Below are 18,669 nucleotides of genomic sequence, written 5' to 3'. Positions count from 1 at the left end.
TTGAAGTTTCCAAAGAGGATAATTCTTTATTCATTCTTCGATCAAAGTCCCAGCTAGTCTATGTGCTAGTCTACGTTGATGATATTATCATCACGGAAATGATGCTCGAAGCTATAGGAATTTTGTCCAACAACTTCATGCAAAGTTCTCATTAAAGGACCTAGGCAAGTCGACATACTTTCTTGGTGTTGAAGTTCGTTACACTTCACAAGGACTTTTTCATCCCAAAAGAAGTATATTTTGGACCTTCTCGAGCAGGCGTCTATGGACAGGTCGAATAGGTCGCCAACACCGATGGTTACTACGTGTCATCTCTCGTCTACTTCGGCACCTAGTGGAGGATGACCACCATTATCGGAGTATTGTTGGGGCCTGCGGACATAGTCATCACACGACCGATATTGCATACTCGTTTAACAAGGTTTGTCAAGACATGCACAGACCTTTGGATGTTCATTTTAAGGCAGTAAAAGAATTCTAAGGTATCTACAAGGGACGTTGAATTATGGACTAAAGTTCATTCGATTGTCAAATTTTCTTCTTGAAGGGTTCTCGGATGCAAGTTGGGGTTCGATGTGGATGATCGCAGTCCACTTCAGGATACTGTGTGTTTCTGGGAAATCCTATCTCCTGAGCTCCGAAAGCGCAAGTTATCTCTCACCGACGGCAGAAGGAGAATACGGAGTGTCGCACATCTCACTGCTTGAGTTGGTTTGGATCCGGTCATTATTGATGAGTTGAATGTGTCAATCCTAGAAGTCTTTGATTTGGTGCGATAGTTCAATCTGCGGTTATGTAGCAGAAACCCCGTTCTTCACTCAAAGTTTAAGCATGTTGAGATGGACCTATTTTTGTCCAAGAAAAGGTTGCACCGGTGTTCTACAAGTAGGGCATGTTTCGCTTGGATCGATTGCAGATGTGTTGACAAAGCATCTATCAAGAGGAGCTTTCACTAAATTTCGAGAACAACTATGCGTGTGTAATTCAAGTCAAGAAGCGATTCATCGATGACAAGAGTTAATTAGTACACGGAATGTTAGAGTAATCGCTTGAGCATACTAAGTAGTTGTTAGTTAACAAACTGTTATTATTGTTATTACTTTCATTTTTGAGTAGTTGTACATCTGCATGCTATATATTCTTGTAGATGAGTTTGTAGAAAGCAAGTAAAAAAAAAGAAGATTTCTTTCTATATGTTAAGCAGATCTTAACATGCAGGAACAACCGTACAAATAAAGATTTATGCGTGGAGAAGCTTTCACTTGTCCTCCCTGATAGACCACCTTATGTTCCGAGGGAGTTTGATCGGTGTGCTGTTGCTGGCAACTCAGGTGATCATCTAAAAATGAGGTTTGGGAAAGAGATAGATAGCTACGAAGTTGTCATTAGAGAGAATGGTGCCCCGCAGTCATTAAGCTTTGGCCTCTTTTTTTTTTCTAGTAATGTTTCTCATTATATTTTTATATGGTAAATGTTGTATTGCAGAACTATACCGAATATGTTGGCAAGAAAAGTACAATCCGGCTTCTCAACAGAGAATCTGCCAGAAGTCTTGATAAAGTTGTAGAATTAGATGGTAATGACATTTTTTTCTTAAAAATTTTGTTGTTTACTTCTTATGCTTTCATAATTCTAAAGCATGATAAATATATGGATTTTACAGCAACAAGGAAGAAGGTCTTGATAATCAAAACTATGATTCATGATTTTTATGAGTCAAATGATTCGGGTTAGCATATTTGATTTCACAGATATGGTAGCTCCCCGAACTAGCTATTAAATCCCTTCTTTTGGTATGAATTTGCTCTCTCTGTTTGTGATTCGGTCGATGTATATGGTTTCAATGTGGATCCAGGTTATGAAGAATGGTACTATTTCTTGTAACTTTCTCTGTAACTTAACAGTCTAATTATGTTTAACCGACAAAATAAAACTTCATAGTACCGTGCAGGACTCGACATTCCTCGGAATCTCGGAAAGGCCATACTCCTTTATACGGCAGGGCTTAATTACTACCAGATGATGGAGTGTTTGGGTGTATGCTCTCTTTCATATTGAAATATTTGCATGTGTTCTTCCCTTGGAATTAATAATAAGAGAAGTGCTCTATTTATGATTAATAAAGAAATCAGTATCTTTGACAAATTTGTACCCGATTTTGTGGAAAGCTTATCAAAATCCATTCTCCAATGCCAAACGATCCAAACCCAGTTGTGAAGTGGGTTCCAAGTCGTAGCACTATAACAGCTGCTGAAAGTGCATCACTGAAATTCTTATGGTAACTTTCTTTTAGTTGTTTTGTTTCAAAGTGACATGTATGACAAAATAATCAGATAATGATATAAGGGTCAATTTTTACAAGCAAAAATAGATAGAATTTTTAATGGAAGGACTAGGTTGCTCTTTGATTTAATATATAGGGACTAATTTGCCAATTTTTAAGTAAAAGGGACAAAATACAATCCGGCTCCTAATAAAGAGATTTTCATAGTACTTTTACTTGCTTCTAAATATAGATCAAACACAAATCTTTTAGTTTCAAACTTATGAAGCCTCATGTATAAGGCTCAAAATAAATAGAATTAAAAGTAAAATCGAAAATGAAAAAGTATTAATAAGTTTGCTTAAACAATTTTGGTGATGATGGGTATGTTAGAAACTTTGTTAAATGTAGTTTTGTAATTGCATGCCACAACAAAGTCGAGCATTGTGTTAATCTAATTGTTTAGATATATGTAAACAAAAACCAAACCAATGATGGATCCTAAAAACTTAAGATATTATATTGTTAAATCTTTTTTTTTGTTTTTAGTAAATTGATTTATTCAATTTTTGAAAAAAAAACATATTATATTATCAAATACACTTTTATTTTAACATTGTAATAAAAATTATTTGATACATTGTTTCTAAGGTTATAAAACTTTGTTACAATATCAAATTTGTGTTGGGATATGCCTTGAAGTCAATCGACTTATGCAAGTAAATCTATGACAATCATGAAGGCTACGAATCGAATGAAGCCGTGAGAGACAATGACCATGCAAACGACTTAAGAAGGGTTCATAATTATGAAACTGTATTGGATCAAAGTCATGTTTTTAAAATATTCTTAATCATTGTAGTGTTGGTGTTACGGGGCTAGAATTTTCGTCTGATAAACCGCACGATTTTAGATGATTTTTTGGGTTCAAATCCTGCCTAAGTCTGCCTATTCTCAGAAAATGAGAATTCTAGCAAAAATTATCTAAGAAACCAAAGCAAGCAGAAGCAAACTCGAAACGAAAAAGCAAAGAATGAATAGAAAAGCCAAAAATAAATATTGGACACTAAGCGCTTGAGTAAACGCTCTTAGTATATTTTTAACTCAAGAATGAAATGAATACAAATGGAGGAGGAGGAGGAATCTATTTATAGTTGAGCTCTCCAAATCCAACGACACAGATCTAATTACATCAATGGCTGAGATTAGATCCCATCTAAAATAAGAGAGTCCTAAGTGATTTTAATTCTATACATGTTCATTGTAATGATCCAAAAGTTAGTGGTATCGAATAATACAATTTTGGGACTCCGTTTCTATAAATCGAGAGCATAAATATTTTTATTAAATATTTACAAAGTTATATTATACATGAATTGAATTTCGGATATGTAATTTTTCTTAATTAGTGTTTAAATTAAGGTACAAGGACTAAATCGTAAAGATAATAAAAGTTTATTTTATGAAATTTTGTTAATTGGAATTGGAATAAGGACCAAAGTGGAAATTATACCACTTTTGGGATTGATAGTGGTCGTTTGGTACTAAAGAATATATATTTGTTATAAAATTTAAAATTTAGTAAAATTATAAACTAAAATATATGTATAATAAAACATTTAATGGGAGTAAAGAGAAAACGTTTACTTTCTTCTTCCTCCCACCGAAATTCCATAGTTAAAGAAGAGAAAGCATTTGGCCTTTAGGGTTTCAAGTCTCAACAACAATTTGATTAGCGCAATTTAATTTTTTTTCTTGTGATTTTCATGTTTTGCGAATCCTGGGAGCTTAATCTAGCTAACCTGTGTGTTAATTTTTGAAACTGTAAAAGTTTTAGAATGATGCCATTGATGAATCTTTGAAGGTTTAGGTACTAAATTGATAGATTTTAAGCTTAAAAGTGAAACGAGACTAAATTGTGAAGTTAATTTATAGCTTTGTACGATAGGGACTAAAATGCATAAATTGCATAATTTGTGGTAAAAATGAGAAATAGGAAGTTCTATTTGGACTATAGTGAAAATGAAATGAAAATATGAGTTCTACATTGAAAGTTATGTTAGTCTCGGTTCTATGGACTAAATTGAATAAAAAACAAAATTTGTATAAAATGTCAATTGATTCTAAAATTAGTTTATTATTGACGAAATTATATGTTTATGTTAATCCATAGCTACTATCGACATGGAATTCGCGAAAAGGAAAAGAAAAGTTAAAACCGTCTCTACGAATAGTTTGGAGTTTTCTATAAGTATTTCTATGGTCTAATTCTTATTGAAAGATTGTGTTTTATGTTACTTTACATTGTAGATTGTTATTATGAACTATTGAGGATTGATTAAATTGAATTGGGTATATTAATGTTGTATATTGATACAGGGACTAAATTGAATAAAGTAGAATTTATAGACTTAATTCGCATCTAAGAAGCAGTATGAGAAACTAGTGGTAGCATGTTGAAACATATCATAGCTGATGAATTTTGAATTATAAATATTAAGTGGTTCATATGAAACTAATAAAGAGATGGATGACTTGTAGCCACACGACATATGATGGAGTAATTGGTAAGCCATCGTCGTCGGGCAATCTGGGATGGTAGGTCATCATTGTCGAGTAATCCAGAGTGGTAAACCATCATTGTCGGGCAATCCGAGGTGGCAATTCATCATTATCGGCCAATTCAGGGTGGTAGGTTGTCGTCGTCGAGAAATCCGGGGTGGCAGGTCATCGTTGTCGGGCAATCTGGGATGACAGGCTGAAATGAGTTGAACATGAGCACTTAAAATTGGAATATCGACTGAAAAGTAATACGATTTGAGATTTGACAAATTAGAAATGTATAATGAATGATGTTTCATGTTTGAGTTATAAGGAACCAAATGTTTAGATGTTGATTCTACAAATTGCAAATTATACCATCTCCTTATATTGTATTGGACTTACAGGAATACTACTGAGTGATATACTCATCATACGGTTTATTTTTTGTGTGGAGGATAAGTTCAAATCCACATGTCCGGTGTCCACTTCAGCATCACATCAAGTTTTCCCAAATCCTCAAAGTTTATGGCTCTTGTTCTAGTTAGTCTTGGCATGTACCTAATGAGTCTTTTTGTTTTGTAGTGTAATGATATCAACTAATGATGTAGGTATGTAAAGTCATTTTGGATATAACGTGAATATGTTGTGATATGCATGGATACAATGAGGATATTCAAGTTTTAATGTCTATATTTTATTAGTATGTAATGTATGATGCTTTGTCTATTAGTCAAATCTATAGAATAGATGTTTGGAAGGTGTTTTTGGTGTGTTTTGGACATGTTACTGTGCAAGCCCAAAATTGCTTGGGGCCCATTAACCCAAAAACAACGGCCCAATTGGGCCCAAAAATTTAAAAAATCAGGGAACCCTAGGGTTCCCTGCCTTGCCCAGTGCCGTACCCACTCCTCTGCTGCGCCTCCTGCCTCTGCCTAGTCCCAGCGCCGCACCTACCCTCTCCCGTCCCATCTCCTCCTCTGTCACCGCCACTGTTTCACTCACCTGCTCCACCTGCAAAAACAAAAGAGAACACGCAAGGGCAGAAAGCAAAAAAAGAGAGAGCAAAAAAATAGAAACAAAATATTGTGAAAATCGGCTATAAAGAGCCGAATACCAAGACTGTAAGGGGCTTCCTTTTTTTTTGGACAACAGTTTAATAAAAACAAACGCAAATCAAAGATTTAAAATAAAAGGTTGATTCCTGCGTTTCTATTTTTCCTGTTCTTGCATTCTTCTTATTTTATTTTATTTTTATTTATTATTTTTACTCATTTGTAACGAAAATAAAAAATAGACGAGGAGAAGAGGCCTTACCTGCGCCGTGCCGGACGGAGAGGAGACGAACGGTCTCCCTTCGTTTTTCTCGGGTACGGTGCTCATCTCATGGGATTCGGCCTCGAATCCATGTCCGAGAGACGACCGGCTCCAAAGGGGACCAAAAATGGCCCATTTTGTGCCTCCAACCACCGTGTGCGGTGGCCGACGGACGTCGGTCCGATGACCGGAGGCGGTCGGATTTGAGGATTTGAGAGAGAGCTCCAAAGCTCTCTGATTTTTTTTATTTTTTTAAAAGAATGATCTGAATCTGTTTTTTTTAAGGTTTTTTTGTATTTATACTAAATGCTAAACGGCGCCGTTTGAAACCCCGACCAGCGGTGACCCGACCCGAGGGAGGATCCGCTTTTCTAAAGGGGATAATTTCGCGTCTAGCCCTCCGACTCTGCAGCGCGCTTCAATTCGGCCCATCTTCACTATCTTCTTTTATTTTTTATTTTAGCCCCGTAATTTCATTTTTGTTACAATATGATCCATTTCAACGCTGCGTTTTGGGGCTTTTTGTTTATTTTCAGTTTTGGTCCCCCTCTTTCCGCGCGTGTCGCATTTTAGTCCCATTCGTCCTTTTTATTTTATTTCGAATTTGCCCAGCATATTTGTTTTTATTTTGATTTAGTCTCAATTTTTAGCAATTTTATTACCTTGCTCATTATTTTTATTATTTTTAGCATTATATTCATGCTATTATTATTAGTATTATTACCAATATTATTATTACTATACAATTGCTTACATATATACGTATATATATATATATATATATATTTCAACTTATTTGATATAAATACACAAACACTTTTTATATATCCATATATGTATATCTATATACTTTCCATTTTTTTTCTCACGAATACATGTATACACACACTCTTATATTTTAGACATTTCATTTTTTTATACATACACATATACATATATATACATCATTACACATATTTTTATATTTGATAATTTTAAAATATGTATACGTACATATATCTTTTACATTCTCATAATTTTATGTACACACATATATCATTTTACTTTTTATATTCGTATTCATTTAGTTATTTATTTCATTTCATTATTGACTTGAATGAATGCTTTAATTTTATTTGCTTGTATACATTGCTATTTCGTGTGTTATTGATTCATACTTTGTATTTATCTTTTTCGTTGCAATTGTTCGTATTATTTTGCACTATTGTATTCAATATCATCTTGTTATGAGTATTAACATCGTGTTTTATTATTTCATGTTAGATTAATTTATTTCAATGCATAAATTACAATTTTTGAATAAGCAAAATCTCGTGTTTAGATTTGAGAATGTCGTACCCTAACTTACTGGGTTTTGATTTTCACGATAAATCTAAATGCACGAATCTTTTTAAACTCAAATTTTAAATGATCTCGAGATTAAAAGATCGTGTCCTAACTTACTGGTCGCGATCTCTTTTTTAATCCAAGATAGTTAAATATCTTTCAAATAAGCATTTTTCATTCGCGTATCGGGAATTCGAGACATTGTGTCCTAACTTACTGGATATGATTCTCTTTCTCGAATAGCATGAAATATGTCCCATTTTCTCAGAAATTTTCAACATTTTAATATAATGATCGTATTTTTAAAATTCTTCAAAGTTTTCAATTTTTGACATTAAGACATTAAGTAACCAACTAGGTACCAATTCTGGACGTATCGAGGGTGCTAATCCTTCCTTGTGCGTAACCGACTCCCGAACCCGTTTTTCTGAATTTCGTGGACCAAACTCGTTGTTTTAATAAAATTAAACCGTTTATTAAAAACAACCACTTTTACGAGGTGACCCAATCACACATCATCAAAAAGGATTGGTGGCGACTCCCGTTTTTTTCCGTTTTCATCAAAAACCAAGTCGACCCCGTTTTCCATCCAAAAAATGGTGTCAACAGTTACATTTGTAGGAAAACTGTTCATTTGATCATTTTTTAGGTTGTTTTGTTGTTGGTTTTGATTGGCATGAAATGGCAGGATTTGAAATTGATTTTTTTGCAAAAACAGAATGACGTCGCGACGCGCAACATCATAAAGTTGTTGTCGAGACGACGCTAGACAGTTTGTCACATTGTGACAAGGAACCCCATCGTCGCAACATCAGTCCTGCAAGTTAAATTCTTTACATTTTGATCCCTATTCATTTTCGATTTGGTTTTTGAGTTTTCGTTAGCTTATATAAAACTTGATAACTATTAAATGCGTGTCATGCTTGGATTTAATGGTTTATTGCATTATACTGATAGTTTGTGAACATAGTTGCTTGAGCAACATATGTGATGCTTCGTAGCTCAGACTTGACGATCAGGTCGGGATTCGGGCGTTACATTTATCCTTTAGGATTTACTATAATCATCCCAACAAAATATATTGTTTACAATTTAGCCAGGTTCCAAGTAGATGGGCTTTGAGTCTTTTCCAAGTAATGGGTCAATCCTGTCGGGCTGAATGACCCCCAATGAACAAAAGGGAACATCAAAGTGTGCCTTGGTCGCGGGTTTCTTTGCGCAGCCCGTGACACTGGCACAAGCTATTGCTAATATTAGGATTTATGCTATTAATTTCGTCATGATTGCTTATATATTTTTTTTCCAAATTGATTGAATAAATGAAATTAACACACGTTCTTTTGATTAATTTTTATATGATTGTTCGCAATGGTTTTTATATAAAAAGTAAAATGCATAAGAAAATAATAGCTCATTGGTTATCTAAGGTTTAACTAATAGTAAGTTGATTATCTAGACAATTATAATGTGAGAAGATAACTATTATTAGTAAGTAATCTAAATTATCCATGGTATATAGAATCTTATAGAGAAAATGATTTAATTTTAAATAAAATTATTATGTGATCTATAAGTACAATTGGGAAAATGCCCATCTTGGCTATCGAAAGTAATTGGACTCTTAAAAATAAAAATATAGTTGTGATTGTTTGGACTAGATCCAAGATGAATTTATCCTAGGGCTATTTATGGTTTTATTCACTTATGACATTCATTGTGCAAGTTACCTTAATCCAATGTAAGTGAACCGTCATGTGTGTATAAATGATACATTTTGATATATTGAAAGCCTATGCTCTCATGGTAGTGGGTCAAAAGTTGGTATACTGAGCAAATGACTTGTGCATGACATGATCTCACTCATAGTAGTGGAATCATAACTCAAAAAAAAAAGAGTGACATCCTCACTGGTATTGTATGAATTATGAAAATGGAGCGTGACCATAGGTTATTTGTTTACGATGAATGACTAATCATTATTGCTTGTAAGTGATGATCATTTTCATTGCAAAAGATATAATGTTGATCATCAGATAAAATGGATCGGATTAGGTGACAAACTTAACCTAAAAGGGTCAATGATATCTTATGAGGTAACACACATATGACAATGTCATTGGATAAAGGTTTCATATATGTAGTTTTCATAATGGTATATAATTAAATAAATTTAATTATATATGTTTGAAGATCAAATTGATAAAATTTGTAAATGTAGATGTTTAAATTTATTGAATTATTTAGAATTAGGATCAACTTGATAGAATATATAAGTATTGATGAATAAATGTGTTATTATACGGTTAGAAAAGATCACATCATTACTTTCATTAACAATTAAATGAAGAGTGACTAAAATAAAAACAACCAAAAATATAAATAATCAAAAAAAATTATATTTAAGATATTAATAACTAAATTAAAAATTATCATAATTAAATAATAATAAAAATGCGTCCAAAAGGATCGAGGGCAAGGGAGAAGGAAAATAAAAAACAACACGGGGCTGACTCAGAGAGTCGTCTCCCTTTGTAGGAAATGAGAACACGTGCTACTCACCCAAACATCACTTCCACAGTGTCTCCCCACTTCACTTGTATTTCAGTTTCTCTTTCCCACCCATTGCCCCGCCAAACCCCCCACTTATGGCTGATATACAGCAATCCGATGACCAGCTAAACGGCGTCGTACCACCCTCCGTGGCCGTCGTTTCATCCGACACCGTTGGATCCAAACGCCAAAGACGTCCCAGCGTTCGATTAGGCGACATCGGTGGCGACCAATCCTATGATTCTCACACACGAAGACCCACCGCTTCCTCCGCCGTATCTGCCGCTTCTAAGCAATGGAAAAACCAACCCCACCATTCGTTAAACACCTCAGTCGGCGGTTTGAATTCTAAATCGTCAAAAACACGCACTGTTCCCAATCTCGCCGCCGCTGACACCACCAACAACGACACCTTCGATGACGAGAGAGAAGCTAAAGAAAACAATAATAATTTAGACGGCGTCACAATTGGTAGCTGGAGGGTTAAAGATATCAAGAAACGGGGACCCGCTATTAAACGGATCAGATCCAATTGGGTTCCTAAATTCGACAATTCTAGCGGCGGAAACGCTAATATCAACGGCGAAAACAACACGGAAGATAAATACAGTGGTGGTGAAGATAACGATGGTTTCGATATGGAGAATTCAGAGAGTCCCATTAAAGAACAGAGTCCAATTCATTGTTTGGATAATTTGGGTATCCACAGAAGGAGACCAGTGCATGAAGATGGGGTTCGAATATGGCTAAATAATTTGGGTTTAGGAAGGTACGCTCCACTTTTCGAGATCCATGAAGTTGATGATGAGGTTTTGCCATTGTTAACATTGGAAGATTTGAAAGATATGGGAATAAATGCAGTTGGTTCTAGAAGGAAAATGTTTTGTGCTATTCAGAAGCTTAGTAAAGGGTTTTCATAACGTTTTTGCAGTGATGGAGATATTTATCCGCCATTGCAATGTAAGTTTAAGCTTGTATTAGCTCTTTCTCTGTTTACATTAACATTTGGTGTAGTGAAGTAGGAGAATCATTAGGGTTTTTTTTGTAAAAGTATCATTGACGGAGTCTGATTGTATTTTGACGTTTTCACTCATAGCAAATTAATTCCTATACATTATATCAAAGAGTAAATTGTCCAATTCTATGGTAAAAAATTGGTCTTTGTGGCACCAATTTTTAACAATAAATATTGATGAAAATTTTACTAGAAGAGACTAATTTACTCTTTAATCAAATATACAGGAATTAATTTACTCATTTTTAAGAATAGAGCGGGTTTGTATGGTAGCTTTACTGGGTTTTTGGTTAGATTTTTAAGGTGCTCTTTTGTTAAGTTAATGCTAACTATTGTTGAGAATTTCGATAGAAAAAAAGAAAGTGAGATAAGATAATATTAGCTTATATTTTGGTTAAAGAAAAGTGCTTGACTAAAATTAAAGTATTTTCAAATCATATTCCTATTGTTTTCTCATTGAAAGGAATATATGTTTTACAATTAGATGCTATATTGTTAGTTCTTTAAGCTATGAGACTAGTTATTTGTGTTGTGAAGGCTAGACCATTTTAGGGAAGGCGCATTTGATGCACTTAACTAAAAGTATCAGGAGTTTCTTGTATTAAGAATTGAATTGCGTTTTGTGGCAAATTAATCCCTATATATTAGACCAAAGAATAAAATAATTATTTTGGTAAAAAATCCATTCATTTTTACTGTTTAAAGTTGGTCAATATACATCAGCATGTGGTACATGTGGCACGCCACATGCCTGTTGTTGATTATTTTGTCAATCACTTCAGTTTTTAACAGTACAAATGAATAAAAAATTTAACAGAAAAAACTAATTTACTCTTTGATCGTATGTAAAGGGATTAATTTGCCTTTTTTTTAGTAGAAGGAGCAAAATGTAATCTAATTCTTAGACAAGGATTTTCATGATACTTTTACCAAGTTGCTACTAGATAGAAATGCACCTTGTAGCCTTGACAACATGCATTGTGATTATTGTGACGTATTCATGCAGAAGGTTAATAGCTTTGGAATGAAGCAATGGCGCAATAAATGTTTCTTTGCTACGGTTGTTGAAGTTTCTATATTTGTTCCCTCTAGAAACAAATTTGTCAAATATATAGCTAATTTGGTTGACCTTTATTCAAGAGAAATCTATTTAATTGCTATTGAAAACTAGGAAAAGTTTAACACAACATATCATAATATCATGCCAAACACTAGGTGGAGCAGCTTCTTCCACCTAGGGTAGTTCATCTTCAATCCCAAGTCCCTTTGCCAAAGCCAGTTTTAGTGGATTTGTTTTAGGGGCATATGCATGAATGCATTTTTTTGTTTCTTATATGGATAAACTATACCTAAGGTCATTAAACTATTAGTATATTTATATTTTGATTACTCAACTTCAATAAGTTACAAAAATTATCATTGAACTATTCAAAAGTTTTTATTTTAGTTACTGGATTGTTAAGCTTTTTTTTAAATCCGGCTGGCGAACTCCAAGTGACAATTTGACGATCGATATTGTGGATCAGTACTCATTGACAAGTAGAAGAGCATGCCTTAGATCCGAGTCAATCTGACAGATAGAAAAGAAACGAAAGAAGAGCTTTCGATTGGTGTAGAAAGTGCAAACAAAGAAACAAAGAATGCCATATAATAACAATTTTAACAGTTTAATGACTTAAATTAAAACTTTCAAATAGTTTGGTGACCATTTTGTAACTTTTTGAAGCTAAGTGATGAAGACCTAAAGTTGCTAAATACTAATAGATTAGTAACTTTGGGTGTTATATATTACTTTTGGGATCTTTCATATCTTCTTTATAGCCAATTGTTCATACTGAATTGGGATGAGATGCAAAGATAAATGGTGCTAGCATTTTTGAAGAATACTATGTTATACAGATTCAAGGTTAAATGCCCATCATGTATAGTCCCATGATAATGCTGAAATATGTGCAGGACATGTGTATATTAAGAAACTATAAGAGTGTAGGTAGCATAAGTCGAAAACAGAAAACAACAATGAATATGGATTATATGCTGACAGGAAATTTGCCTATAGATTTTACATCTTGGTGAGGACTGTGTTAAAAACTGGTTCCTAGCTTGACTTGGCTTGGCATGACAAAGCAGTATAACTATGTTTTTACCCAATTACCAGTCGGAGCCAATGAGCGGAGTAGGTTTGGATTTCCGACCGAACAAAGGAGAGAGGAGGTTAAAAGGTCAACAATTGGATTGTTAAAATATTAGTCATATAAAAATATGAAAGGATGTAAAACTATTTAGTTTTATGGATTTTTTTTATATTTTTATTATAATTGTTATTTTCGTTTTTTTAGCCGATTTCTTTGATTTACACATTTTCATGGCTTAGTTGAGTTGAATGCGAAATACTGCTAGATATTGACTTGATTTGTTGGGCTATGTTAAGTTGGGAATTGATACATTTTATTAAAATATTGGGATTATATAATCTTATTAAAAATTAGGGTAAGCTAAGATTAATGTAAATTATTCAAAAGTTATCATTAAGTTAATAATGGATGTTAGTCGCTAGACGAGGGATAACTAAATTTACAATTTGGTAACTACTATTAGTAAGTTTACAATCTAGTCACTTAATTTTAAAAAAAAAGTAGTTATAAATTAGTCACCAAACTATTAATAAATTCAAAATTTTACACTTTAGTTATTCAAATTTTTAATTCATTACTCCCTAACTTGATAATCCAAATAGTATCAGTAATGGTTGAAGTCACTTTTAATCTCATGCTTCACCTCTACCCAATCCATTTCTCCTTAGGCTAGAATCATGAGAAAGAAAAATCACAATTAAGCTATTCACACCTTTACCTTGTACCAACAATTAAATATCATAACAACCACAATTAAAGTAAACAAATATATATAGCCAAAAAGAAAAAAAAAATTCCTATTTTTGCAAGCCCCAAAAAGGACCTATAGAAGCAAAAGGGTGAAATAAAATCAGAGAAAAAATAATTAAATATTTTTTTTAAAAAAAAAGAGATTCAAATGTACCAGATTTAGTCAGGAGTTAGTTGGTGAGTTCCAGGCGGCAAAGCTCAACTTAAAAGGTTAAGGAGAAAATCTCACTGAGAAGAGGAACATATAAAAATTAGGCGATCATCTGATGATGGTGGACGGAGATTGAAAAGCTTTCTTTGTTAGGGCTTCATGCCATTTCAAGGAAAATTAAACCATAAAGTTAGAGGAGAGAAAAAAGCTCTTGTTCAACGTGTTTCTTTATCGGGGAAAAAGACTCGACGATGATGAGGTCACTATTTAATAGAATACAAGAATGAAGTAGGTCCCTAAAACTTTAAATCTTTTGAGTAGTTCAATGATAATTTTGTATTTTTTAAAAAATTGAGTGACTAAAGCGTAAACTTACTAATAGTTGAGTGACTCTGGTTGTATGAAGAATAGTGGGTAAACTATCATCAAATATTCATTAATAACATAATAATCTAGTGATTTAAATGATAATTTCGAATAATTTATAAACTTACAAGTTGAATGATATGGAGTATAATTTATTTTAAAGATAACCAACTGATCAAATGCATCGCTATATTATATTTAATATCTAAAGTACTGATGATAGAAGGTAATCTACTTAGTTGCTCATTCCATTTATTTTGGCAATTTCATCACGCGCTTTCAATTTTAGTTATTAAAGCATTAATTAAATCCTTAACGACTAGCTATCTTCACCAAATCATGTTTACACTTTCTTCTTGAAGTCTTGATTTGGATGTCAAGATTAAAGTGAAAATGATAGAAACTAAAATATTTCATTAGAATTTTATCAAATTGTATTTGTTTACCCCATTCTCAAAACATTAAAATCAATTAAATAAGTTGTTGGAATTTTTATCTTTTCATAATATCAACCGATTTATTATTATAACATTAAAAACAATTAATTTAATCTCTTTTTTATAACAATCACATCAACATCTCTAACCAAAAAAGTTAAAAAGAGTGACAAATATTTTTAAATGAAAAAATAAAGACATTAATCGATATATGGAATTAGTTCCCCTTCCTTAATCGGTCTCCTAGGTCAGGGTTTAAGGACAATGCATATCTTATTCTCTCTCCTCTAAAACATAAATAGGGTAACCTACACTATTAGTCAACAGACTATGGTTAAGTTTTCGTTTTCGCCACTTAATTTAAAAAATATAATTTAATCACTTATGTTTTTGAAATAATCTTTTATACTATTAAGTATCTCTTTTTTAGTTTGCATAATAACAATAATAGTCCTCAATTTTTATATTTTCTATCAAATTGACCTTGATTTTGTATAAAATGATTTAAAAACTCAAAATTATTTAGAAAATAGAGAATTCTATTTAAAATTTCTAGAAAAATAAAATCTCAAAATATTGTTACGAACTAATATGTACGAAAAATAAAAAAAATCATTCAATAGAATCAATAACAAACCAAAAATCAAACAAAAAAAGTTAAATCATTAAATGCTTCTTCAGTGTTTTAAAACCAAATTTGTAATATCTTCAAATCAAGTTTTATACATTTGAAGAATATTCAAAACTAATATTAGAGAGGCTTGTGAAATCAACTCGATATTCATTTTTAACAAATAAAATAAAATATATCACAGAATTTTCTCTTAATCACTTTTTAAAAAAATGGACATTAAATATTTTAGTACAAAAATATATTGGGAGAAATTTTGGAAGGTTTAAAAACAATTTCTTCTTATTTTATCTAATTTTGTTAAAATATATATTTTTATTTTATATATAATATTTTTGAATAATATTATTATAGATTCTATTGTGTGTTTTCTTTTACACAATAGATAATACGCTTTAACATACTCGAATCCCTCTATTTATTGGCTACAATTATAATTAACATTAAATTGAGGGAAAATATAAAAATTGAGGATTGCAATTATACCCACTAAAGGAAGTGGAATTAATAACCCTAATTTTTATCATCATCTTCCGCCTACCATCGTCCCTCTTTGCTCTTTCATCTCTGCAAATCAGTTTTTTTTCCTTCTCTTCTCTTATCAGTTCTCACCCACCAACGTGTCCGCTAGTGTTTTCCGGATCTGACCCGTATCTCTTGTCGGATCGTATCGGCACAGGTACTGCACCCAAATTACCGAGTCCGGGGAACGAAGGTCACTGCCACTGTCCAATCCGAAAATGGCGTCGAGACTAGCGATGCTAAAACATTCCGCCGCCACCGACTACGGTTCTTTTTTAGGTCTGAGGAGATGGATTCATGCTTCAGCGCTCCCTCCACCCTTGGGAGCTCCAATCGGTCATCCCCCACCATCACAATCGTTGGTTTTCCCCGAGTCTGATCAAACCCCAGAAAGCAATAATAACAGCAACATTGGGTTTGGGTTTGGGTTCGGGTTCGGTTTCCCTAGTTTTCCCTTGGGAGGAGGATCCATGGAGCTCATGGCTGTCCCAAAGAAAAAGGTAAGGATGTTTTTTAAAATAAAAAGATGGTTTCGAATGGAAATGTTCATATTTTATAGGTTTTTTCCCTATGTTTTGTAGGTGAGTCGGCATAAGAGAGGCATAAGAAACGGACCAAAGGCTTTGAAACCGGTTCCGGTTATTATACGATGCAAGTAAGTGTTTTTTAATATATCAATTTGGAAATTGCTTGAATTAGTAATAAACGTAGTTTAGTTGTTGTACAAATGATTGATTAGCAGTAGATGTTCACCATGTTTATAAAATGTTCAAATAAATCCTTAATAGGAACAGGAATAGGAAAGCAGTGATTATTAGAGCATTGGGATCCAAATCCATAGGTATGCCGTATGCATGCATAATAATAGCTACGACTGGACAAAACTAAATGATAATGTAAGGCTGCACAAAGAGATGATGGAATTGGATATAGAACATGTGCCCTTCATGACCTTCCTTGAAAGCAAATAAAAAAATGGGTAATTACAATCCATTGATTGCCTTAATTGCAGGAGTTGCGGTCGTGTTAAGTTACCACACTTCTTCTGTTGCAGTGGAGATCGTGGGCACAACAATGAACGAGATGATTCATCCGGTTAAGTTGTTGTAGGTGGACTAAAAATAAGAAGCTTTTTCATTTATTATGAGAAAACATTGTTGGGATATCATGACAATGTTGCTGGGCAAGCGTAGACGGATTCAGTCATAGAAATAGGTTAGAAAGTTTTGTTTACAAATGAAGCCATCTAGAATGATGGCAAATAACCGCAAAAATGATGATCTGATCTTGCTAGTACATTTTTATGGAGTTACATAAGTGTGCACTTGTATGGAAAATCTTGGTTGGTTAAGATTGCTTTCGTGGTCTGTGTTTCTTGTATTTCTTAGCTGCAACTGGTTTCTATGCTAAAATGACAAGTTAATTTGCCTTTCTCATCTTTCTTTATCTTCATCTGAATCATTCCATCTGATCTTTCTGCAAATCAGCAACAAAGGGGTATTCCCAAAATTTAACTCACCAGCTTTAATTCTAGTTCAAATCAATGCTTGAGTACTCATTACTTACTGCCACTTGCTCTAGCACCACGGCCAGTGTGGCAGTTGATGCCGCAACATCGGAGGCAAGATGAGTCAAAGTCACTGGACCAACTATCCACTTTGATTCTGAAAGCAATAAGAGCGAGCATCCATCTGCTTGTTCAGGACCTCAGCCTTCTGCGTTACCTCGGCCACCTTATTGAACTCAATCAAGAAGCCTTCTAAAGTAAACCAATTCGTATTATGTGACAGCACATTTAAAAACAAGGGAGGTGGAGGATTTTGAGCTGCCGTTTCTTACAAAAACTCTTTTAAATGCATGTATTTTATAAATGGGTGGATTTGGGCATTCAATCCTGAACCCCATTGCTGCATCATCCACACTATATTAGTCCATGTTCGGATCCATCCGTTTCTCATGCGCTTGCCTTGCGGCTATTTGACAATTGAATCAAAGAACACCTCAACAACAATTTGCATAACAAAAGCTAGTTCTCATATGCACCAAAAAAGTTGTTAATACTGAAACCCGGTGCTTTGATCAGACTTTAAACAAACTTACCAATGCCCAAAGCAAAACATTTACAAGGTTAACATCTCATCATGTATGGAAATGCAGCTCTCAGCGGTGCCAATCTACTGTTCACTGCCATAGATCTCACTAGACGTGTGCATTTGTTGTTTGCGTTTAACAACAGGCAAACTTGTTTTCTAAACCAATTTTTCTTACATGGACATCATTTTGAGGTTAAATTGAATATAAGCTTTTGTGCTAATTTTTATACGCTATTCGTGCAAAAATGGTCTTCTCCACCCACCCGCCCCTCTTCTCTCTTGTTCCTTTTCCCTCCTCGTCTCCTCCAATCTTCTCCCCCTTTCTTTCCATTTTCCTACCCCTTCCTCCTCTTCTCCACCACTCATCTTTTACCTCATCCTTCACCACTCTCATTCTCTTTTTTCGAAAAGTGAACTGCTTAAAATAACAATGTGGCCAAAGGTTTTTTCTTTGGCTCCTCCCTTAATGAACTGTGTTTTATTAGGTTTAAGGTGACTCTTTTTTTCTTTACATTTGATAAAAAGTAATTTAAAACTTTAAGAGTGAGTTTCAAGTCAATAACGGTTACAAT

At 33.6% G+C, this 18,669-nt stretch overlaps 3 protein-coding genes across 3 annotated transcripts; all 3 read left to right on the top strand.

The window, feature by feature from the left end:
* The first annotated feature begins 341 nt into the window (after positions 1 to 341).
* LOC105803429 (sialyltransferase-like protein 4) lies at positions 342 to 1,734 on the top strand. Its single transcript, XM_052633970.1, has 5 exons — positions 342 to 421; positions 548 to 649; positions 1,219 to 1,378; positions 1,486 to 1,576; positions 1,664 to 1,734. The coding sequence occupies exons 1-5, from the start codon at positions 342 to 344 to the stop codon at positions 1,732 to 1,734; spliced, it is 504 nt and encodes a 167-aa protein (XP_052489930.1).
* An 8,201-nt stretch (positions 1,735 to 9,935) lies between these two features.
* LOC105785813 (uncharacterized) lies at positions 9,936 to 12,199 on the top strand. The gene is made up of 2 exons (XM_012611982.2): positions 9,936 to 10,957; positions 12,019 to 12,199. Exon 1 carries the CDS (start codon positions 10,093 to 10,095, stop codon positions 10,915 to 10,917), a length of 825 nt encoding a protein of 274 aa, XP_012467436.1. The 5' UTR covers positions 9,936 to 10,092; the 3' UTR covers positions 10,918 to 10,957; positions 12,019 to 12,199.
* A 3,763-nt stretch (positions 12,200 to 15,962) lies between these two features.
* Positions 15,963 to 17,440, top strand: LOC105785824 (uncharacterized). Its single transcript, XM_012611991.2, has 3 exons — positions 15,963 to 16,504; positions 16,586 to 16,659; positions 17,017 to 17,440. The coding sequence occupies exons 1-3, from the start codon at positions 16,223 to 16,225 to the stop codon at positions 17,102 to 17,104; spliced, it is 444 nt and encodes a 147-aa protein (XP_012467445.1). The 5' UTR covers positions 15,963 to 16,222; the 3' UTR covers positions 17,105 to 17,440.
* Positions 17,441 to 18,669: the final 1,229 nt, after the last annotated feature.

Source organism: Gossypium raimondii, chromosome 7 (assembly GCF_025698545.1).
Source record: "Gossypium raimondii isolate GPD5lz chromosome 7, ASM2569854v1, whole genome shotgun sequence".
NCBI lineage: Eukaryota > Viridiplantae > Streptophyta > Magnoliopsida > Malvales > Malvaceae > Gossypium > Gossypium raimondii.
Note: the sequence above shows the minus strand (reverse complement) of the source record. Positions and strands in the feature narration are given on the sequence as shown.

Coding starts and splice junctions, on each gene's coding strand:
- LOC105803429 (XM_052633970.1), top strand. CDS start 342: ATGACCACCATTATCGGAGTATTGTTGGGGCCTGCGGACATAGTCATC. Junction 650..1,218: donor CCTGAGCTCCGAAAGCGCAA/GTTATCTCTCAC, acceptor CTTAACATGCAG/GAACAACCGTACAAATAAAG. Junction 1,379..1,485: donor AAGAGATAGATAGCTACGAA/GTTGTCATTAGA, acceptor GTTGTATTGCAG/AACTATACCGAATATGTTGG.
- LOC105785813 (XM_012611982.2), top strand. CDS start 10,093: ATGGCTGATATACAGCAATCCGATGACCAGCTAAACGGCGTCGTACCA.
- LOC105785824 (XM_012611991.2), top strand. CDS start 16,223: ATGGCGTCGAGACTAGCGATGCTAAAACATTCCGCCGCCACCGACTAC. Junction 16,505..16,585: donor TGGCTGTCCCAAAGAAAAAG/GTAAGGATGTTT, acceptor TATGTTTTGTAG/GTGAGTCGGCATAAGAGAGG. Junction 16,660..17,016: donor CCGGTTATTATACGATGCAA/GTAAGTGTTTTT, acceptor CCTTAATTGCAG/GAGTTGCGGTCGTGTTAAGT.